This window comes from Podarcis liolepis, assembly GCF_965112155.1.
Source record: "Podarcis liolepis genome assembly, chromosome: 8".
In the NCBI taxonomy this organism is placed as follows: Eukaryota; Metazoa; Chordata; class Lepidosauria; order Squamata; family Lacertidae; genus Podarcis; species Podarcis liolepis.
In genome coordinates this window covers 48,142,043-48,166,960 of record NC_139560.1, presented here as the reverse complement: position 1 = coordinate 48,166,960, position 24,918 = coordinate 48,142,043, and the positions used below count along the sequence as shown (strand labels likewise).

At 42.4% G+C, this 24,918-nt stretch overlaps 1 protein-coding gene across 1 annotated transcript in view; it reads left to right on the top strand.

The window, feature by feature from the left end:
• The first annotated feature begins 6,244 nt into the window (after positions 1–6,244).
• Positions 6,245–24,918, top strand: part of LAMA1 (laminin subunit alpha 1) — a 91,726-nt gene continuing 73,052 nt past the window's right edge. Inside the window, exons 1-2 of the mRNA XM_083518441.1 lie at positions 6,245–6,451; positions 24,007–24,177. Coding sequence (XP_083374567.1) covers positions 6,367–6,451; positions 24,007–24,177 — 256 coding nt within the window. The 5' untranslated portion in view covers positions 6,245–6,366. The remainder of the gene's footprint in view (positions 6,452–24,006; positions 24,178–24,918) is intronic.

Sequence of the window (24,918 nt, the reverse complement as noted above, 5' to 3'; positions counted from 1 at the left end):
ATATCAATCAGTAAAATCATACAAACCTAATAAAATATCAGTTTTTATATAACATAAAACAGTAATGAATGTTTTTAAACCAAAATAACCTGTCAGTAATTTACTGAAAAGAATAGTTTACCTTGCTGTATTTTGGGCAATGAGTCAGCTACATTTTGGACAATGAGTTCCACTGGTAAGGAGAATGATTTAGAAAGTCCTGTTGTGTTCTCTTTGTGAATTAATCAGCTAAAAGAGTTCACAGAAGGACCACTTTGGTATTAACTGTCAGGAGCTGGGCCAACACTGGCTTTGGAGTCGTCCTGTATCACTTCAGGCCTGAGCTTCTTTACATGCAAGGTCAATCAACAGAGAACCATCACAGAGCTTTTGTGTGTGTGTGTGTGTGTGTGTGTGTGTGTGTGTGTGTGTGTGAGAGAGAGAGAGAGAGAGAGAGAGAGAGAGAGAGAGAGAGACTTTGACATCACCTCCCAGTGTTTTCAGTAATTTTGATTCCCCCTGGATCCTTGGGTCTCAGATCACTTTAAACAAGTGAAATGTGACACTATATGTGTTGGTTTATTTCATGCTAACGATAGGAGACCTGTGGTCCTCCAGATATTATTGAACTACGGCGCCTATCATTCCTGACTGTTGTCCATGCTGGCTGGAGCTGTTCAACAACAGCCAGAGGCCCACAGGTTTCTTACTTCTGCCTTAAGCAGAGAATACTATGCTGTCGACTGGTTGGCAGTGGTGGCTGATAGCCATTGAAACTAGTAGCAAAGTAAAACATGGAAACATGGACTGAGACCTTTGAAATATCCCCTTCTAAATTGCTTCCAAAGTCCCCCACTTCCTTTAGCATAGAAAGAAACAGGGCTTTCCCCCCACTGGACCTCAATTCTGGCACCTCTCAGGTGGGCACCATCCTCTATGTGACATCCTTTTATATATTTGAACATGGCTATCATATCACCCCTTAACCTCCTCTTCTCCAGGCTAGACATGCCCAGCTCCCTTAGCCGTTCCTCATAAGGCATCGTTTCCAGGCCTTTGACCATTTTGGTTGCCCTCCTCTGGACACGTTCCAGTTTGTCAGTGTCCTTCTTGAACTGTGGTGCCCAGAACTGGACACAGTACTCCAGGTGAGGTCTGACCAGAGCAGAATACAGTGGCACTATTACTTCCCTTGATCTAGATGCTATACTCCTATTGATGCAGCCCAGAATTGCATTGGCTTTTTTAGCTGCCGCGTCACACTGTTGGCTCATGTCAAGTTTGTGGTCAACCAAGACTCCTAGATCCTTTTCACATGTACTGCTCTCAAGCCAGGTGTCACCCATCTTGTATTTGTGCCTCTCATTTTTTTTGCCCAAGTGCAATACTTTACATTTCTCCCTGTTAAAGTTCATCTTGTTTGTTTTGGCCCAGTTCTCTAATCTGTCAAGGTCATTTTGAAGTGTGATCCTGTCCTCTGGGGTGTTAGCTACCCCTCCCAGTTTGGTGTCATCTGCAAATTTGATCAGGATGCCCTTGAGTCCATCATCCAAGTTGTTGATAAAAATGTTGAATAAGACCGGGCCCAAGACAGAACCCTGTGGCACCCCACTAGTCACTCTTCTCCAGGATGAAGAGGAACCATTGATGAGCACCCTTTGGGTTCGGTCAGTCAGCCAGTTACAAATCCACTGAGTGGTAGCATAGTCAAAACCGCATTTTACCAGCTTCTTTACAAGAATATCATGGGGCACCTTGTCAAATGCCTTGCTGAAATCAAGGTAGGCTACACCCACTGCGTTCCCTTCATCTACCAGGCTTGTAATTCTGTCAAAAAACGAGATCAGGTTAGTCTGACATGACTTATTTTTCAGAAATCCATGCTGACTATTGGTGATCACAGCATTCCTTTCTAGGTGCTCATAGACTGTTTGCTTAATGATCTGCTCCAGAATCTTCCCTGGTATTGATGTCAGACTGACTGGGCGATAATTATTTGGGTCCTTTCTTTCCCCCTTTTTGAAAATAGGGACAACATTTGCCCTCCTCCAGTCTGCTGGGACTTCGCCGGTTCTCCAGGAATTCTCAAAGATGACTGCCAGTGGTTCTGAGATCACATCTGCCAGTTCTTTTAATACTCTTGGATGCAGTTCATCTGGCCCTGGAGACTTGAATACATATAAACTAGCCAAGTATTCTTGTACTATCTCCTTAGTTATTCTGGGCTGTGTTTCCTCTGCTGAATCATTTGCTCCAAATTCTTCAGGTCGGGCATTGTTTTCTTTATCGGAGAAGACTGAGGCAAAGAAGGCATTGAGGAGTTCAGCCCTTTCTGTGTCCCGTGTTTGCATTTCACCATCTTCTCCTCTGAGTGACCCCACTGTTTCTTTGTTCTTCCTTTTGCTACGGACATACCCATAAAAGCCTTTTTTGTTGCTTTTAACCTCTCTAGCAAGCCTGAGTTCATTCTGTGCTTTAGCTTTTCTGACTTTGTGTCTACATGTGCTAGCTATTTGTTTGAATTCCTCTTTGGTAGTTTCCCCCCTTTTCCATTTTTTGTACACATCCTTTTTTTAATCTTAACTCAGTTAAAAGTTCTTTAGATAGCCACCCTGGCTTCCTTAGGCACCTTCCATGTTTCCGTCTCATTGGTATTGCCTGAAGTTGTGCTTTTACTATCTCCCTCTTAACAAACTGCCAGCCATCATGAACTCCCTTTCCTTTTAGTATTACTGTCCATGGGATCTCACCCAGCACTTCCCTAAGTTTTATGAAGTCAGCTTTCTTAAAGTCAAGAAATTGAGTCCTAGTATGCTTGGCTGCTCCTTTCCGCTGTATAGTAAACTTCAGAAGAGCATGATCACTCGTGCCTAATGATCCTTCCACTTCTACCCCACTAACCAGGTCATCAACATTGGTTAGGACCAGATCTAAAATGGCTGTTCCTCTTGTTGCTTCTCCCACTTTCTGGACAATGAAGTTGTCTGCAAGGCCAGTGAGGAATCTGTTTGACCTTATGCTCTTGGCTGAGTTTGACATCCAACAAATATCCGGGTAATTGAAGTCCCCCATTACTACTATCTCCCTTCCTTCTTCAAAGGTCAGATTCATGTGCTTTTCCCTTCCTTCTTCAAAGGTCAGATTCATGTGCTTTTCCATACAGCAGAAAGAAAAGATTGGCAGTATAACTTAGCTGCAAAATGGTAAATGTTTCTAAATTATTGGTATAGAAACACAAAGATGGCTTGCTAAAGCCACATGGTCTGAACTTGGAGCATCCAGCTTAGATCTCCTTACAGCTAGGATTCACACTGTGGAATGAGAGATAACAAAGAGCTTAGTATCCCTTCCTCCCAAAGGTTAGGGTTTGTGACATAGCTAAACCTGGCAGAACAGTTTACTCTATGGTCTTAACCCCCTCATGCATTAGAGATACACATATTGGTTATATGAGGCTGATCTATTCCACATGAGGTTGGTGTGGTACTGCTGCATTTTAAATTAAGACTTACGTAAATAGAAGCACACTCAAAGCCGCTAGGCAGGAGATGAAAGATAGAAGAATATTGTCATGGTAAATGAACAGCTAAAATGTTGAGTCAGTGATAGCAACTCAAGCACACCTGAAAAGTTTTTTTTTTTTACGTGTCTCAGTGCAGAGACTGATGATAAAAGTCAGCAAGAGAATTTATCTCTTGAGACTCCTAATTAGGTTCTGATTCCACATGTTTCTCATTCTTAGTAACATGACTCTAATCAACAGCTCTTGTTTACACAGAAACACAATCTTTATAAATTACTAAATCCCCCTTACCCAGTCTTCAGTTGATACAGAATACATCTGCAAGTTCTCTTTTCTTACTCATCAAGATAGCAAGATACCAGGTCATCAAACACTAAGGCAAATTTAGTGATGGAATTATCTTAAAGCAAACTCTAGAATTATTTCAGATTAGATTCACAATGCCTTTCAACTCACAACCAGAAAGTACGTAGAAATCTATAATTTTATTGTCGCAGATGCTTTAACAGAATCGCAACTTAATACATTTTGGACAGGATTCTGAAGCACCCCCAATATAATGGGGACACAGTCAGAAAACCAGCTTCCATCTTAACCACAAGTCGGGTCAGTGCAAGGTATTTTGGCACCTTATGCTAAATAAGATTCCATTAAATGTCCAGAAACCATTAAATGTTCTGGTATTTGAATGGTACTTCTGTAGTGAAAACGAATCATCATCTAGTATTGCATCTGAGAGCAATAAGCTATCTTAGAGGGAAGAGGACAGTTTGCAATACCTCGTCACTGCTCCCTATCTCTGTCTAATAATACGATACAAAATGGAGAAACATTTATGTGGTTTGCTGTGTTTCCATGTACACGTGAACAATGTTATAAATGCATATTCTGCAGCTTCGTCTTGGTTCATCTATTGTTTTAGATTGGATTTTTTTTTCAACCACTGAGTTTCTGTTCAGATTCAACTTTTTATAGTTACAGTGGTACCTCGGGTTAAGTACTTAATTCATTCTAGAGGTCCGTTCTTAACTTGAAACTGTTCTTAATCTGAAGAACCACTTTAGCTAATGGGGCCTCCCGCTGCCGCCACATGATTTCTGTTCTCATCCTGAAGCAAAGTTCTTAACCTGAGGTACTATTTCTGGGTTAGCGGAGTCTGTAACCTAAAGCATATGTAACCTGAAGCGTATGTAACCCAAGGTACCACTGTATCTCATGCTAAAGATGATGTAGACATGGAACATTAGTTTTAAGTTCAATGAGTATTCAGGTAACTACCTACTTCCTGTCTACCCAACTCAAACTTTTCATAGAAAAGCATTCTAAATCTTAAGAGGTAATTTAAGGGTGCCCATCATCAGGACATGCGACGATGGGTGGAGTGGCCGTGACTTGCCCCTACATCAAACAGCACCCTAGGCAAGGAGCATCTATCACATTCACTCTGTTGGTTTAATATATTTAGAATATTTTCTTTATTATCACAGTTGTAGCCCATTTCACAACTATGATGCATGGCTTAACTTTGTTATAGAAGGCAACATATTTGCATACATGTATCTGGATCACCATCACTCATGATACTAGGTATTGCATAGGCAATGAGGTTTTTAAAAAGGTGTTGTCAGCTTTAAATGTGAAGATAAAATGTTGGTACTAGATATGTGAGATTTGAGTGGCAGGCTCCCTGATCCCAAGCCAGGCACCTCAGGCTTGGGCCCTGCCTGCCCCTAAATTTGGCCCCTGCTGCTTAATTTATAAAGAGGCGCTGGTGCCCATCAGCCTACATCAGAACTCCACCAGCTGAACTACAAAGCTCTGCCCCCTAATGTCAGATGTGCAACTGCAAACGTTGGGGAGCACTCCTAAAAGTGCACTTTTCAAAAGTCGTGGATATCCTCCCAAACGTGAAAACAAGTTCTGGTTCTGAATTGCAGCTCAAATCAAGCTCCAAGGTGAGAGAGAGCAACTTTTCTGTTATGGCTTCGGATACACAGTGGAATTAAATGAACATTTTATATTGATGCTTCTCTGTCTCCCGCCCCATGTATTCACTGGCTTTATCCTGATTTAAGACTGTGCAAAGCGTCATTCCAACACCAAAAGCCACTTCTCCTTTGTAACACAGGATGTCCCGGGGTGGGCATTTCACATGGATAGGATAGAGCATATTCTTCGTCTTCAAAACACCCTGTCTCACAACGGATTCCTTGAGTTGAATGCAAAGCTTGCAACGTAACTAAACGCAAGCGGCTCTACAGTCATTGTTCTTGTTTCCTCTGGAGATTTCTCTCTTTTTTGGAGGGGGGGGGTCGCAGCACGTCGGCTTAAAATAGCTCTGAGCGGCTCAAGAATGTGTCTCCCCTGCGCCTACCCCAGCTACTGCTGGAACGAACCACGAGCGGGGTGGGGGGGGGGATGGAGAGAGGGAAGGGACGACGCTGTGGCTGGGAAGGGGCTCGGGTAGTCCAAACACCGCCCTGGGAATCTTGGGCAGGAGCCTTTGGAGGGCAGCTTTCTTGACTCGCGGGTTCCCAGAGGAGGAGCCAGCCGCGTCCCCAAAGCCCCGAGCCCTATGGGAGAACCCCGCCCTTTGGGGAATGGTATCTGCCCGACCCTCTCTCCGCTTTCGAGGGACGGAAGGCTCACTTGCCGCAGGGGGCGGCAGAGGCGGGCGGCAATAAAGGGGTGGGCTGAGGGAGAGGAGGAGGAGGAGGAGGAGGGGGCGGGTTGGCGCGGTGGGCGAAGCAGCAGCAGTAACAAAAAGGCTCCGGGGAAACTTTCTTCTCAGGCTGAGGCTTCCCGCGCTTCCACCTGTGGAGCTGCTGCCGCCGCCGTCGCCGAACAATCCCCGCGGGAGGAAGATGGGCTGCTGCCGCTCCTCCTCCTCCTGGCAACTGGCACTCCTGGCTTCGCTGCTCTTCGCCGTGGCCGACGGCCAGCTCCGAGGTGAGGAAGCCGCGCCGGTCGGGACTTGAGGGACTCCCCCCTTGCCGAAGGTTTAGCGCGGCGCCTCAGAATGGCAGTGCCGGGTGGGGTGGGGGTGGCCGGCTGAGCACGTGCGAAGGGTGCCGTTGCAACACGTGCAAAAAGGGACTCTGGCTTCCCTCCCCCGCCCCGTCGCTGGGGTTTCCCACTTGGAGGATGCGATGCCACCCCGGGTCGCTCGCTTCGACGTCCTCGGGGGTGGTTTGCAAACGGGCGAGGTGCGACCAGCCTGTTTCTGGTGGCTGCCCGAGGGAGCTGGTTCTTGGAGGCTCCAAAATGCCCGTGGACTGCAGTGGGTGAAGCCTGGATTGGGATGCTCTCGTTAGGGAGAGAAACCCCTGGCGATGCCACCAGATTAAAAATAAATAAGAGCCATTATTGTCTGGCTACCACGTGTTTAGAATGTAGCTTCTCGTCTCGCTTGAAGAAAGCAGATGGTGCCACTTTGGGAGACTTGGCTGGGCGCGTCTCTGGTTTATTTTGCACTTTTTGTAGATGTGTGTTGGTGTGTGTCAAAGTCCTCTGCCCCAGCTGTGGCAGGGATCCTTCTTCCCCTGGCCTTTCCCAATGGCTCCCCGTTTGGCTTTCTCGCCTCCTCTCTCTTCTTCTTCCAGGACTTTCTGTTTGCAATTTGCATCCCCCCTTCTTCCCCTTTTCTCTTTTCCTCCCCTGCCTTTTCTTTCATCTCCTCTGCTGGCGGTGAAGTGGATTCCAGCGCTCGCCTTAGCTGTTGAGGATGAAGGGGCCGCCGATTTGCTTTGTGGCAGATGAAACTTTTTTAGGGGTAGGGAGAAGGCTTTGAAGTGAGGGGGGAAATCAACTGGTTTGGGATTCCCCCTACACATTTAGGTGGAACTCAAGAGATTTTCTTTGTTACGGTTTATTGTATGAAAAACTTTCTTGGCATTAAAAAAAGTTTTAAAATAGTTTGATGCTGTTGGCCTGCTTCCAGATTAACATGTGATTATTTCAGGGGATGCTTTTCACAAATGCTCCCTCATTGTCTGCTAACAAGGACAAGCAGCCAAACTTGACAGACTTACCCCTCCCTCCTCAAACTGTTCTTTTCTTTCTGGATGGACAGAGTCAGGCATTCAGGACTGCTAGGAGGGGGTTCACTGGCCATTGTATCTCCCGGAGGATGCTGGGCTTTTCCCTGCCCCCAAACGCCTTGTTTCTGGATTTTTGCTTCCAGCCACTTTGAGGATTAGATAGATAGGATCTGGCACTCACCCACAGGCTGCAAAAGGGCTACTGCATCCCAGACTAATGATGCACGTGAACTATGGGGTCCCAGGGAAAGGACACATTTCATCAAACTGCTTTTGTGTGGCGCTGAAGCAAGTGTGTAGTCAGCCATTCAGAGTAGATGATGATGGCGTGCCTTATTATTGGGGCTGGAGGGTGAGAGAGAAAGAGCTTGGGAAAATTCATTAATATGTGCATTCTGTGTCTATGATGGCTGGAAACCCTTAAAAAAAAGAGAAAGAAACATGACATTTTTGCAGTGTGTATCACATATGAAAGAAGTAATTCTCAGCAGATTGCAAGTCGCAGAGATTGCATTCATGCATACTGAGTCAAATTTCTGGCAGAATTTCTACACCAAAGTTAGGAAGGCATAAGAGGCAATCTGTAGCCAGGCTGGAAGCATATGTTGCTTTATCTATGTCTCCCATCATGATGGTGGTAAAATGTGCTTTTTCATCCATTGGCACACTACTAGTCATGCAGGGTTAGCCAATGTGTCACCATCCAGATGCTGTTGGACTCCAACTCCCAGCAGTCTCTGTCAGCAGGACCAATCACCAGGCACAAAGGGAGCTGTAGTCCGCATTGAGGCAACCATGTTGGCTACTCGTGATATAGAGAAAGGTCACATTGGGTCATACTGATGTCATAATTGCTTTGCTAGTTATTGCATGAATACTTTAACTGACAGCACAATCCTATATATGCCTAGTTAAAACTTAATCCCTATGAGGTAAGTTGGTATAAGAATGTAGCCTTAATTAATTTATTGACATGCATTATTAAGACCCTAGTGCTACGTCTTCTCTAAAGCTTTGGGGCTGGCACATACATTATCTCTGCATGAGGCATGTGTTCCAATGTGTGAGATTATGCTGGACTAGTAACCTCATTGAGAACTAAGGATCAGCTTCCATGAATGGAAACGTAAATTTTCAGAGTTCCACTCCAGCAACTGATGTACAATATTCCATAGTTTCCCTGCTCATATGGATAAATCATTTGTGTGAATTGTTAAAAGATGCAAGAGGGCCAGCTGAAGTTACCTATGAGCCAGCTCCTCTCAATTTTACCAATGACAGATTAGCCCATGCAAAAGAATTGCCCTGGGGACTCCGTTCAATTAGTCTGGTAGAGCTGCAAGTGTGATGAAATAAAGAATAAGGCACAGCAGAAAGGACAGATGAAGACGAATATGTAGCACGTGGTCAAGGCAGTGTTAAAATCACCATTGCAAGCATTGTTAAGCAGCTGGGTGCTCTGGACTAGTGCATAAGGAGTAGTGTGTATGTAAAATGCACATGTTTTGTGTACCAGTAGAATCTTGGGGGGCTTTATTTGCCTAAATGGATCCTGCATTATTTTGTAATTCTTTGCTAGTCACATACAAAGGATACAGATCTACCTTGACTATGTGTGTTAAGCTGTTAATAGTGAGTATGGGAGCATCCCCACTTTAAAGGCATGGTTGATATACAGTGGTACCTCTGGTTACAGGTGCTTCAGGTTACATACGCTTCAGGTTACACTCCGCTAACCCAGAAATAGTACCTCGGGTTAAGAACTTTGCTTCAGAATGAGAATAGAAATCGCGTGGCGGCAGCGTGGTTGCAGCGGGAGGCCCCATTAGCCAAAGTGGTACCTCAGGTTAAGAACAGTTTCAGGTTAAGAACGGACCTACAGAACGAATTAAGTTCTTAACCCGAGGTACCACTGTATTTGTATCAAACCAGAAATGGCACCATGTCTGAAAGTGGAAATGCAGTTGTTTCTCTATAGCAGAGATGGGGAACTTGTTGGACTGCAACTCCTATGTCTTCCCATTGAACATGTTGACTGGGGCTGATGGCAGATGGAGTTGAACAACATCACAAGTTTTGTGTAGTGTAGGTGTTACATCACATGAAAATTAGTGTTGAATGTGTAGTGAAAGAAAGAAGCACTGGTTGTTTCTTCAAATTACATTAAGGGTTGGTTTAAAAGTGTATAGGCATAATAAATCAAACAAGTTGTTAGACATATTTGAACATGACAATACCGGAAACATTCTAGCTGTTAAGGCCCATTGGCATTCTGTGTACTTATTTGCTGTGTTTGTTTTAAGAGACGACCACATATGGGAACTAAGAATTTTAATCATTAATAGTAGTAAGTGAACATTTCTTGGTCAAAATTCTAATCTGAGATAAATTTGACCCATTCAGAAAAGCAGTTGGCACGTAAGAATCTGCTGAAATCTTTATTTGACTTCTGTTGATAACATTAAAGGCAGTGATGGGGTTTTGTGCTGTACAGGAAATGAGTTAAGCAATATCCTATAAAGAAGGTATGATGCATCATGTGGTTTGTGTCATCTGGGATTTGCATCTCTGGGCTATCTTCTTAGTGAGGCAAGACATGAGGAAACAGACAACTTACTGATCCTACTAAACAACTAGAAAGCAAAGACTTTATGGACCTGTAAACAAGCAAGAAGAATTTTAAGCTCTTACAGCCTGATATCTGGTGCCTCTGTAATCATCTTTAAATCTTATATGGGACTTTGAGCCAAAAGAGAAGACTGTTCTTCATCCTCCTTTGTGTAGTGCCCAATGAAAGCTCCCTATCCTTGTGATGAGTTGTATAAAGTGACGGTCTGTATAAAGTGCCATTCTTTAGTTTTGTTTTTCCTGTGCCACTCCTGAACTGGTATCAGATAGGTGAACAGGAAGGCAGTTGTTTATAAAGCATTTCATAACCAGTGCAAAATATTTTCTCATAGATTCTCCTGAAACTGGCAATATTGAGTGACATCCATATTCAGGGTTAGGCAGAAAGCACAACCTTATTGCATAAGTGGTCTTAATTGCTGAGCGCCGCAATTATATACTGTCTCCTTGGGGGCATTATACAGTGGTACCTCGGGTTACAGATGCTTCAGGTTACAGACTCCGCTAACTCAGAAATAGTAGCTCGGGTTAAGAACTTTACCTCAGGATGAGAACAGAAATTGTGGCAAAGGGGGCCCCATTAGTTGAAGTGGTGCCTCAGGTTAAGAACAGTTTCAGGTTAAGAACAGACCTTCAGAACGAATTAAGTTCTTAACCCGAGGTACCACTGTAATGGAGTTGGGCAAAGATAGACTCAAATCCTGAGTATCAAGGATCACGTTACCACTTTCCCCAGATAAGATGCATATTCAACCTTATCTTGGACCACATATGTGCATTAAAGTATACATATAGCATTTTCCTAATTGCTTCACCTACGCTGCACGTACAAGTAATGTGTATGCAGAGTTGCACCTTCACTGAAATTAATGGGAATATATATATATGTATCATGTGTGCACATGAGAGCAAGACTGTGCATAGTGTTTTTGAGTGCACACCAGAGCCTCTATTGTTATAATCAAGAGTCTTGATTATTCCCTTTAAATACACACTGCAGCTTCTCAGTTTTCTTCTGGAAAAAAAAACCTTCCCCATTTTTTATGATTTGGGCAGAAGACCACACTTTTCATTCATTCAGATAACAGATAAGCATGTCTGCCCATTACTGGAATTTTGTGGCTATCAAATCATTGCAACTGGTTTACAGAATGCAGCATTCCTTTTTTTATCTGAAGATTCTAATCCAGAAGCAATCCCAAGAATGTGGGGAAAATTCAAATGCCTACATTGCTTTTGCTGAAGATAAACACAGCTGAAACTCAAAATAACATAAAATTAACAAAACCTAGATTCTTGCATTACTAAGACAGCTACTCAAGTCATTTCCATTATCTAATGAAACCTGTTGCTGGTGACAGCCAAAATATATGTGCTTGATTACCATTGAAAATAATGTTGGGTGAAATAGTCTCTTCAGCATTTCCTGCTTTTCATTATGTGGGTGCATATTTCCTGACAGCAAACAAAGGAGCTTTAAGATGTAAGAATGCCATTGCCTTGCTAAAAACGCTGATTATGCAGTAACTCCACAACATTAGCTATGATGACCTTATTCTGAAGCATAGTTTCCTTTGATTCTAGCCAGCAAGTATGTTTTTAATGTGCTCACAAATGTTTGCAATATAGCAGAACAGTTTTGACCGTCTGTGGTCATTGTGCTTGCTGCAGCACTGGGTTGCGTATCTGCCCAGGCCTTTGACCCAGGAAACTCCTTTTGCTATGGGTACGGGTGTAATCTTAATGTTTAACATGTAACCTGAGGGGGATTTGGTAGAAATCTTAGCTCAACCATGAACCAAAATCCAAAATCTTCCACCCCTATCTGTAATATAGGGATATAACCACACACCATTCATTATTTAGTGAATTTGTATCCTTTTGCAGAGGTGGCGCTAGCTGCTCGGGCACCTGGAGTGGTGCACATGCTGTGCACCTGTGGGAGTGGGGCTAGCCGCCTGCAGCCAGCATCTCAGTAGGTTGGCATGGCGATGTCAACCGCCCTCAGGGATTACACCCGGGGCGGGCTGCCCCCACCGCACTCCCTTCCTCTGCCAGTGTCCATTTGTCCATCATGGAAATAGAGGTGGGGAGCATAGGGTTCCCAGGCAGCTTCTCCTCTAGGTACTGGCCAGACTCAGAAAGGTGGCTGTGTCAAATCCTCTTAGACCTCACCATGGTTCCATATTATGGGTACATGCTTAAAAAATGGTTATTTGGGAGCATTTGATTTCAACATATAATGGCTACTAGACTACTAATGTTTTGTTTTACTCTTATTTTACCCCCTAAACGTCTTGAGTTCCTTAAATTATTGGCTCCCTGCCTCACAATAGCTATTATCATTAAGAAAAACTGCTGGGAGTTGCTCTGAAAACATGGGATAGACTTGGGTGTAAATCAGATTAATAAAAATACTTAGGACTGACTTGGGTATTAATGCAGGGGCAGAATGCTAGATCCCCCACTGGTCAACTTTGACACACACACATATCGATCACCTGATGTCATAATGACACCAGATAATTGAAACCTGCCAAAGTTCAAAGGAGGTTGCTGTAACTGCAGATATACTGATTGGTGATTTCAAGGGGCTCCTTCTTGGTGCTTCAAGAAGGCACCAATCAGCTATGCAGAGGGGAAAATGTTCCTATAAATTGAGCATTTCTCCCTCTGCATTGCTGATTGTCAGGTATGAAGGACTTTCTTTAAGCACCAAGAATAAGCTTATCGCCAGTGCTTGCAGAGAGTCCTGCAGTTTGCTTATAATGAGAAGCTATGGTTTCCTCCTACATGTGTGAGCCTTGGTGAGCTCTGGGCTTGTGCACTTCTGCTTTCCTTAGGGAACAAACCAGCTGCGTAAACCATGGTTTGATCCAAGCTTGTCGGAAATAAGGACCCAGAGGTGGCTTGTCAGATCAGGATACAGAGGTGGGTTTAGGGCAGCATGACCGGTTCTGCCACACAGGGCACTGAGCCTGGGGGCATCACAGGGCAACATAACTATGATGTAGTGAGTTGAGCAGAACAGAAGGTGGGAGGCGAGGGGGGGATCCAATTTTTGGCCTTGCGCAAGGCGCTGTTGAAATTTGAAATACCAAAGTCTACTCCTTCAGGACCCATTAGTGGATCGTGGCCTGATCCAGATTGCAACAAGAGCACTACCGCTATGCAAATATATAGTAAAAGATTAAGAAGTGGGTCCCACAATGCACAGTGTGGTTAATAGTGAGTCCTGCGTATGAAAAGGTTGAAGATAGCTGGTTTGAACTGACCAGAGTAGCACGAGTTAAGCTAAAATCTTCAGTCTCCACATATGTGTGAATGTGGAGGAGAAAGGAGGGGAAATACAGAAAAGCCTGAAGCTTTTTCCAGATGGTGTATGAATAAGGAAACCATGGTTTCCCATCATGCCTTAAACTGACCCTGGGTATTTATAGCACTTTCCCTAACCTTTTCAGTAACCTTGCTGAAAGGTGATTATCAGTCTTACTGCATTGATGTATGTCAAGCACACTGAGCAGTTTAGAAAAGCAATTTCTAAGAACTGGTATTATTAGTTTGCGGGTCTATTACATGGCCCAAGGTAAACTTAAATATTCTCACATGTACATTTTAAGCATATATATTTTCACACAAGTAAGCTGTATGGATAAGAGACAAAGGGATCTCAGAACAAAGGGATAGTACTGGAAGGAACATATTTCATTATAAATTAATACTGACCAAGAGGTATCATGGGTATATATATGGAATAGAAGGGGGTGGGTGGTGGGTGGGAAGAGGAAGTGTGGTTGTTAAAGCACTTGCTAGGAGTAATGTAGGAAAAAAAGGTTGAAGGTGAAATACCGTAACTTTAATGGCTCAATCAATTGCTATGCAACTTACAGCATGGTTGGGAAAACTGCAAATCTTCTTAAACAAAAAAGAGAGAGGCATAAAATTAAATTTATGGACACCATCTGGGCTGTTCAGTGCCTTTCATAGACATTTGAGTTGGAGTTTTACATTTAAACAGTGTGACCCCTTGCCACGTGCATAACAATGTGTTCCAAATCCTACTGGTGTCTTTGATATTTTTGGTAGTTAAACTAGTTATAATCTCACAGCCTTTGGACATGATATGACAAGTTATTGTGCTAAGCTAGCCATATTTTTGTCTGTGAGCCACTGAGAGACATGTAAGAGTGCAAACTTGCTTTGTTTATGTGAAACAAAGTTTTTGTTTGTTTCTGTTGGCTCCTTGATACGATGTTAAATGTTGCCTGACTTGAGCCTGGTGTGGACCACTTGTCTTAATTCTGTAAACTAGTTCAGGATCCTGTTCTAGCTTTCTATTACTGTTTACCATGGTGTCATCATAGAATTACAGAGATGGAAGGGACCACAAGGGTCATCTAGCCAAACCCCCTGCAATACAGGAATCTTTGGCCCAACATGGGGCTAGAACCCAGCATGGCTTGGAAAGTGAACCAGAGTTATTTTCAGCATAAGGTAAAGCAAAATAGGTATTTGCTTTGCTTGTACAGTGCAAAGGTATGTGTGATACAGAAAAGTAGTGTGAATGCTTTCCTAAGCAGGCTAAAGATTAACATAAAATCTCCTTGCCATCAACAAATACTGTGCATTTGTCCATGTCCACCAGGATATTATTTACTGGGTTTCCATTTCCAGGTTTTAAAGGGGGGGCTTATCCTAAAAAAGAAGCAAAAGCCTCAACACCGTTGCTTTTGTTTTACAAGGGCTCCACAGCTGCTGTCCTTGATGCACTCCATCCTGATACCTTCCAGAGAGAACAAAGAAGTGTAGTATATAAACTAGAAAAAGTGCTACAATATGAGATCACTTCATCATCCTTTGATATACAGAAGTACTCACTCTATTTTTGGAAATGTGCAAATCAGATTGTGAGAACTCTTCTGTTATATGTGTTAATCATGAGTTACCTTATAGCCAAAATGATATTGTTGTATTGACATTGAAAATCTTCACTTTGTACATCAAAGAATAATTCAGAGCCTTCAGTTTTTCCATCCTTTCCATCTGGGTTCCTTATTCTTTAAAAAACAAGGTCCAGAGGAGTTGTACATTAAATTATAATTTTATGTTTTATGTTTCGTGTAGGGTGACCTGGAAGACTATGAAAATAAAAGCAACTATCTGGACCTAGCTTTTCACTGACTAGTACTTTTTCATATTAAAAAGGAATTATAAATGTGAAAAAATGCAATATTATTACATATGAGCTTTGATCATTATTTATCACATATCGTGTGGCTTGGCAATATTGTACTACATAAAGAGAAGACAATTTTTTCAGCTTTCTGAAACTAAAGAGTTAACAGCTTGGTTGATAATGATTCTTGAAGAAATATTACTACCTTACTACCTTACTACATCACTATATCACTTGAAGAAATATTGCTATTGCCCCTTTGAAGATAGGTACAGTGGTACCTTGGGTTACATACACTTCAGGTTACATACGCTTCAGGTTACAGTCTCCACTAACCCAGAAATAGTACCTCGGGTTAAGAACTTTGCTTCAGGATGAGAACAGAAATCATGTTCTGGCGGCGCGGCGGCAGCAGGAGGCCCCATTAGCTAAAGTGGTGCTTCAGGTTAAGAACAGTTTCAGGTTAAGAACGGACCTCCGGAACGAATTAAGTACTTAACCCGAGGTACCACTGTAGTTGCATTCTAACTACTAGACCCATTGAAATGAATAAAACAAAGATATTCGTGTTCATTAATTTCAGTAGGTCTGCTTTGCTTATGACGAGCATTGGATACAACCCATGTTCACTTGCTGTTTTGTAAGTTTCAAAAACAGGTTTGATTGAGAAAACACCTTTTGAAATAATGACCCTTTCCCCACCTCAGCACTGTCCCCCCCCCAGTAAACTCTGAAATATTTCACGAGATTTATCTTGGGAGATAAGGCTGTGTTCATCACTGCCTTATCTCCATACATATGCTGGGGGTTTTCTTTACTTTATGGTCCGCAGTCTGTGGTGATTGCTAAACTGACAGGAAAGTTCTCTGTGGGGTTTCTTTGGCCAGTAACTTGAAAGGGTCTAGACTGGGAGCTTTAGTGATATCACCTTAAACTCAGAAATGCTTGAGCAGCGGCAGATTGTTTTATTGCTTCCTCTTGGGAATGAGCTGTTTCAGAATGTTGACCAAAAGGATTGCATAATACTTTGCAAATTGGATGGTGCCTCCTCTATGTCCATGTTGCACACAGAGCAAGATTAATTTCGTTGCCTCCCTTTGATCCTAATATATCCAAAATCATCTGTTATTCATACTGTATCTATTTATTTCTTATCATGCTGAGAATTCCACTGTTATTTCTTAGTATCATGTTGAGAAGGAGGATTCATCACATTTTATTGGAACCACATGTAAAAACTGTACCATAGCAGTTTAATCCAATAAAACAGAGCACTTTATAGCACACTAAGGATTCAAAGCACTTCACATAAATTATATCCATAATCAGCCACATTTTATGTGGGACTACTATAAACACGCACCTCACCATTCAGAGCTTCAGTCATCATTTTTACTTAAATGGAATTATGTTATTGGTGTTACTGCCTTCTGCTGAACTTCTTTTAAAATATTAAGAATGAATAATTGTTCAGTTTAAAAAGTTTTTAATGTGCGAATAATCTGAATTAACTGTGCAATCTTAAATATGTATTCTTGGAAGTAAATCCCATTTAGTTCAATGGAATCTAGGAAAGTGTGAATAGAATTACAACCAGGCAGAGAAATCCTAATTATTGTCCAGGAAGGATTGGAGAGATGGAGCCATGGCTACACCCAAAACTCATGCTGGCTAGGATGGAAGCCGGTGGTGGGGCATTTTCTCCCTTCTTTTGTTGCACCGTATGGGCTGATGAAGCAGAGAGCTGGATTGGTCCTCTCTCTGGGAAATATATAATTGTAGGATTCAGTGGACCCATGTCTATTCCTGCTGTGCCCCCCCCCCTTCTTGTAACACTCCGTTTTTGAAATCCTCTGCTTGCTTACAACTGATGGAAACACTTCCTCTGGTAGCTTCTTAGTCACCCATGTTTTCAGTGGGTGCAGTATCAAGGCATCAAGATTATGGCCTCTGTTGGCAATCCTGCACAGTCATAACATATCAGTGGGTCTGTTCATACAACCAACTTGATGTATGGAGGATGCGAATTTAATACAGATGTGTTTTCAGTTCAGTGGCGTAGCGTGGGGGGTGCAGGGGGGGCCGGCCGCACCGGGCGCAATATCTGGGGGTTAGGGTTAGGGGGCGCAAATCCACGGGTTTGGGGGCGCAAATTACTTGCCTTGCCCCGGGTGCTGACAACCCACGCTACACCACTGTTTCAGTTCTGCTTTTGGTGAAGGATATTGTGATGGTTCTGTGTCATATAAGCCACAGTACTGTAAACCAAGTACTGCATGAACCTCTAGTTTGCAGCAAACTATGGAATAATCAGGTATTCACCAATTTACACACATAATTTGTAATCCTTGAGATTTGGAAATTCAGCCATAAGCCTCTTTCTGACACCATCCCAAGTAGAATCCTAGGAGAAACAGAGTCTGAAGTAATAAAATACAAGTAGGACAGAATCTATTCTGAGGGTGCAATTAAGCTACACATAGTGGGATTGTGTTTGTATCTGTTTGCTGTGGCAAAATAAGTGATAATCCAGGGAGACAATCAGATGAGTTCATTGCTAGGTAGATAGCCCCACAATGGTGGGATAGACAATGTTTCCTTGAAACTGAGGACAGAGAAAATGATTTATTTGTCGCTGATTGGGTTTTTCAGACATGAATGGGTTATTTCCCTCCATTATGAAATGTAGATATTCTAAGTCAACTTGCTGAATTAGTAACTTAGTAGAATTGGTTCTACAGTATGAGTTTACGCAAGTTGCTTAGATGCATACCAAACTAGTTAACTGTGCAGATTGTATGCTAATAGTAAACTCATTCTCTGATTCTGATCCTTATGGAGCCAAAGCAGTACCATCCACACACAAGAGGGAAATATCCTAGTTTGCAGAAACACATTTTTTAACCTAATGAGGGGGATAGCTCATATCCAAGAAAGACAGTATCACCAGTGGCGAAGCTGCATGCTCCAATACCGGGGGCGGAGACCAGGTGGGGCGTGGTTGGCGCCCCTTGGGGAGCTTGACGCACGCTCCCGGGGGCTGACATGCCCCCTGCGAGGGCGTGGTGTGCGTTCTGGGGGCATGATGCATCCTATGGGGGCGTGCAGGTGTGTGCGTGGCGCATGTCCGGGGGGGGGGGGGCTGCTGCGATGACATCCTGCCGGAATAGTGGTGCTGGGGGTGGTCCACTCCCTCTGCACTCCCGTTCTTTCACCAGTGAGTATCACTGAGTAGTAACTAATACTGTAGTCAAACCAGCAGTGTTGTAATTCAAGAACTAATCTCAGATAACCTAAAATAAGCAGGGAAAACTAAAGGAAAACGTATCAACTTGATGTACAGCAAGACATTTCAAGATGTGAGGTGGCAGATGGAAGAATCCACAGTGCAGATAATAGGGAAAGGATCTGCCTTCACAGGAGCAAGAATGACAAAAACTTGGTATGTCAGACAACAAACCACCCTGAAGCCCAGTTGATTAGATGAGAAAGATATTGTAGGACTGCAGTTACAAAAGAACCAGAACCAGCTAGAAATCACCTTTTTCTGAGTCAGCATTTTAAAATGTAATTCAGATGCTGTGGGACAGGAAGCTTTGGATACAAACCCTTGTAATTGTTATGAGGCTCTAGTGAGACAGTAGTTAAGGATGCTGGCTGATAACTATAGTGCATAATAATGTTATTAAAAAGTGAATATTGAGGTGTCGTCTTTGGGAAATTATTTTATTAATTTTAATGAAAATTACAGGTGTTCAGTTATTTTACTAAATGCTACTCACCAGAGGTTTGTGTATGCTTCAGTATGCCCATGGATTTTGTAGGCATGTGGAAGTCGATGTTAATTTCAGTAGCAGGAGATTTTATAACTACTGTATACCTTACCATTCAGTCAAAAATGAGCTTCAAGGAGGATTTACAACAGAATAGTAAAAGCAATCATAAAACCATGTTGGATCCTTGAATGAAAAGGAGTTTGTACACACATTGGCTTCTCCTGTGGGAATGCTGGTGAGGTGGATAATGCATGTGTTAAAAGTTCTCCAGGTCACTGTACTGGGTTGTGACAAATCTGTTCATGCAAAATTATGAGGTATGACAGGCTGCAACTCATCTTTTGTTATTTCCTCTGAGTCAAGAGTAAACAGTTACTTTTCTTTTTATGATACCTACTTTCTTTGTCCCTCATCCTTATTCCTAATCTTAATAAACCTTATTAATTTGGAATCTGGAGTTTGACTGTATGCATTTGGACAAGCCAAGGATTTCCCCACTGCATGCCAGATAAGTCTTTCATGCTAAACACTTTGACCAAAGAGAGGAGAAGGAAAATGGCTGGACTCACTCATTGGTGACTGAGAGATTTGGACAATAGATGCTACCTTCCAGATAGAAACCAACAGATATTGACGTTCCCATCAGATATATGGAAGAAAGAAGGATGTTGTCAGAAAGAGAAAGAAAGAAAGAGAAAGAAAGAGAGAAAGAGAGAAAGAAAGAAAGAAAGAACAGTAACAGGCTGGTTTTCCCTGCAGGAAATCTGGGCGCACTTTCCATTGACTGATTCAGCCATCCCAAAACAAGGCATATAGCCCCATCCATTGAATGCTTGGTTTTCAAACATCACAGTCATGTAGGGTGGGGCAAAGTCCCAAGGAAGATCTTTGTTGTAGTTCTACTCATGGTTGTAGCTAGGGGGTGGTAAGCGTGGCCCCTTCCAGGGGCGCAAGCGAGGGGGGTGCGCAAAATCAGCTAAGATATGTCCATAAATATGTCTATAAAGAAGAGCTAATTTGTCCTTGTCTAGGGGGCGCAATCTGAATGGTTCTGCCAGGGGTGCAAGATCACCTAGCTACAGCTCTGGTTCTGCTACCAAATATTCTGCTCCGATTCTCATAATTTTCAACATTCAATTTTAATGACGAAATAAGTGTCACTGATTCAAAAACAAGTAGGAAACTCTATGGAAATATTTCTATGTGGGAAAATATACCGGTAGTCTGTGCTAAAAGTGATTTAAGAAAAGACAGGAGCCACTAAAGATAACAAAAAAAAAAAGTTTAAACTCTTGGAGCACGTGGGAAAAGGGTATTGTTGAAAAAGCAATAACTAATTTTATGGTCTAGCAAGTTTGCTGTTTTTTGGCAAACTGCCCACCTGTCTCCTTTACTTTAGGTTGTAAGCTGTGGCAGAGAAACTGTTCTAAGCAGGTATCTACAGTGTCTGAAAATCAATACTTGAACACAGGAGTATTTCCATCTCAGATGCATAATAAGCCATTGCCTTTTGCCCCTATGTAATGTGGCTGAGTTGGTGACATATAAAACACACCCAATTTTTTATTGTTCTCCTTCACCCTAATATTTATCTGCAACTGGTTGCTGGTTTTTTGTTTTTTTAAAATAATTGCCCATTTCAAAAACGACTTTTTATTTTGCCAATTTTCTTAGTGCTATGTTCTGGGAGCAAAAGCAACAACAAAAGCTGTTTTATATATGCTGTTTGTAACATTCAAAATCTGGATCTTAATCCAAAACATAACGTCCGAATTTAGTGCAAAATGTCTGAATTTAGATAGTCGTGGTTTATTCAAGGTTGTATTTAAGATGATATTTCCTTAGAGAAGGTTGAAAGATGTCTAATATGGTGATTATGGAGCAACTCAATTTGACATTGATACCAGAAAAGATCCTAGAACAGATAATTACACAGTCAGTCTGTGAGCACTTAGAAAAAGGATGTTTTGATTACTAAGACCCAGTATGGGTTTCTCAAAAACAAGTTGTGCCAGACAAATCTTATTTCTTTCTTTCTTTTTAATATGAGTTAAAAGCTTGGTGGATCAGGGAATTGCTGTGGGCACATTTCACTAAGGCTTTTGACCAAGTCCCCCATTATATTCTTGCAGAGAATCTGGTAAAATGTGGTCTGGATGAAGTAACCGTTAGCTGGATTTGTAACTCAGTAATGGTTCCTCATCATCCTGGGGGGAAAAGTGACAAGTGGGGTGCTACAGGGTTTTGTCCTAGGCCCGTTGTTCAACACCTTTATTTGGATGAAAGAATTGAGGGGATGCTCATCAAATTTGCTGGTAACACCAAACTGGGAGGGGTAGCTAATGCTGCAGAAGATAGAATCGGGATTTAAGATAACTTGAACAGATTGGAGAACTGAGCAAAAAACTTAACAAAATGAATTTGTACAGGGGGGTGATTCCGGGGGTCTTCCTAACTTTATGTGATTTTGCCTTGACATGTGGACCCACAGAACATAACCCCCATGTAAATTGTGGGCCTACTGTTCATAGGAGCTGGAGGCTGAATCCTTTTCTGGTTTGCAGTAAGGTTCCACATGCTCCCTCCAACTCCAGCATAGTCTCAAGTACGGTTAGATGAGCACTTTGCTGGGTACTGAAGTTTGTGCCTCGTTCACCTTCTTCTCCATTCTTGTAGTCCTGGGGGAGTACTGTAGTAGTGGTGACTGAGACTAGCTAGGGACCTGGCAGCTGCCATGAGGACTTACAGTCCTGGAACTAGAGTGCCCAAATCTGGCTCCTCAGAAAAAAATAGTATTTGGTAAGCTGCTGGAGAATCCTGCTATCTTTGCTCTTCTCCTGAGGAGACCTCAGGTTTGTGGTCCAGGCAGGGCTGAGCCTTAACATGCTTATATAGAACTGACTGATTATGGCAGACCAGAATAGCATATTTAGCTTCCATCTTTCTTCAATAACTTGCATGGATTTCATTATTCTTCCACTAATTTTAAATTCAGAATATTTGGGCATGGAGAATTGTGTTGAAAATAAGTGTTTTGCTATAACATTGAGAGTTTTCCAGAATGGATTTTTCACATCTTCTTAAAAATTCTCACATATCTATCAAAGTCGCCTACCGCTTCTTTTAAAAAGAATTCGTATTACCAAAATTTCAATTCATTCACTGTATTTAAGTTTGGCATTTATTTAAGCCTCCTTCACCCTAAACAAGTGAAGTACAAGCTGACTGTACTTAAATCAAATAAGTGAGATTTCTTTCTCACATACTGTATTTAGGATTGGCTGTTACTGTGCCAGGTATGACTTATATTCAAGGTCAAATGGTCTTAAACATCTGCATGTTTCCTAGTATCAGGTAGCATATTTTTTTTCCTGTGGGAACTTCTTTCTTTTTTGGACAAAATGACACAGCTGAGTAATCAAAGGAATACAAATCAAAGACAACTTAACATCATTGTGTAAAAGGATAGGGAAAGGTTTAAAAAACAAAACAAAAACCCACACAGCTTCCTTGTTTAGTTTAGCACTTGGTCGTCTATCTTGCTCTCTTGTTTTCTCTGAGTCTTGATTGGTATTTTTAAAAATCTTGTTAGGCCTCTTTCAGCAAAGATGAAGGCACAGGAAATGGCCATGGATAGGGTTTAAAAGCCAATTAATTCGTTTGCAATTTCTCTTGTTCAAGTATACACCTCGCAGTTGCCAATTGTTTACATTGGGCCACCAATCTAAACTATTTAATTGGGATACACATTTTCCTTAGGCTGAGGTCCCAGTAAGATTATGGCAACAGTATCTTGTTCAAAACTCAGAGGAAAAGCAAGCAAGCCTTCTTCAGATATCCCAGGGGCACACTTGCCTTTAAAGCTGGGGCAAAGCACTGTGGTGGCAGGTTCCAGCCTTGTTGTACCATTTGTTTACATGTCTGAACCATACTTATGTGTGTACAAACCTAGAGGGCAAAGAAAGTAGTGTATATGTAGATGCAATGTAGCATGTACAGTGAATGGGACGTGCTGTGCTCCCCTGGCCTGCATGTATTCACATATGTGTATGTGGTACATGGCTTGTGTGAGCCTTGTGTGTGTGTTGCATGGCACATAGTCACCACTCCTTTGGCCTCTCTTGGCAGATAGACATTCCTTTTTCTATGGCGTACTTAACTGATGCTAAAGGCACAGTTCTTACCCTAATCCTAGATCATCTGGGATGAGTGAGGATGTGGCAGGACTCTAGCTCAGACCACAGGTTCTCAGCATAGCCAGACTTTGTCTCCTTGAGTCCTCAACCCCAAGTCAGCCAGAGACATGATGGGAGCATAACTCACTAATCCTGGCTCATTGAGCTAATCCATCTGAGCCAAGACTTCTGGAATTTACACTAGTTTAAGCCCTGAAAAATGGGTGTTCCAGGGGAGCAGAGGGATGGGACCGGATAGGGAGATTTATGCTTGATCCTAACAGTTCATCTCAGACGTGTGACCTGCAAATCCAGTGGAACATACACAGGCAAAAAGGGTGGTGTAAATCAAACTCTATTTCAAGTTTTCCATCTGCCCAACTTCCGCTGTCTCATCTGGCAGTAACCCCACTCCTGAACAAAGTTTGGAACTGGCATACTGTACTTAACACCGATTTAGTTTAAGATGGCACACATTACACTGGCTTTTCATATTTAGGATTGCTTCCTAATTGAGTTAATGTAGGACATGTTGCTTTAAGGCTAAGCACATTTAAGAAATCAACCCAGTGGTAACAGAAATCTGAAAAATGTGGGGAGCCCTCTCTGGTATCATCAAATGGCTTCTAAAGGCACCAGTAAAATAAAAGTGTAAAGTAATGAGAAAAAACCATTATAATTATTAAATGACCTTCCTTTTACTCTTTAGGTTTATTTCCTGCCATTTTAAACCTTGCTAGCAATGCTCATATCAGCACCAATGCTACTTGTGGTGAAAAGGGCCCTGAGATGTTTTGTAAACTTGTGGAGCATGTTCCAGGTCGGCCCCTACGCAATGCGCAGTGTCGGATCTGTGACCACAATAGTGCAAATTCCAAAGGCAAGTTCACTACTTTATACTTTTTTCTGGCTCTTCCAAGAGACACTGACTATGGTATTCAGCTGGTTCAAGAATGCAACTGGTTTAGCCACATGAACACTGTAATCCAAAGTAACCCCAGTGGAATCAGTGGGGACTGAAGCAAAATTCGGTTTTTTTAAATTTCATTGTGTTATTTTTGTCTGGAATGCATTTATGTTCTATGTGAAAGTTTTATTCTATCTGAATTTATGTTGTGCTTGTCCATATTACTCTCCCCCACTCCCCAAAACATAAGAAGACACAGAACAAACACACATCTGGGCCAGCGTACTTGTCTCAGAGTGGCCAGCTAGATGTCTATGGGGAGTCTTAAAATAGGAGATGACTGTAACAGCACTCTCCCCTCTTGTGCCCCCCAGAAGCTGGTACTCAGAGGCATATAACCTCCAATATTGGAGGTAGTATTTATTGTACAAATTAAGGTCAGTGGCTGAAATCCCCACGATAGGGTGAGCTCCCATTGCTTGGTCCCAGCTCCTGCCAACCTAGCAGTTCGAAAGCACGTCAAAGTGCAAGTAGATAAATAGGTACCACTCCCCCCAGAGTCGTTTGCGACTGGACTTAACAGTCAGGGCTGCTTTACCTTTATTTATTTATTTGTACAAATTCATATACCACTTATTCTTGTGTACACACACACACACACACGCACTTATCATAAACATTCCAGTGGTGGGCAACAAATGAAATAAAATGCAT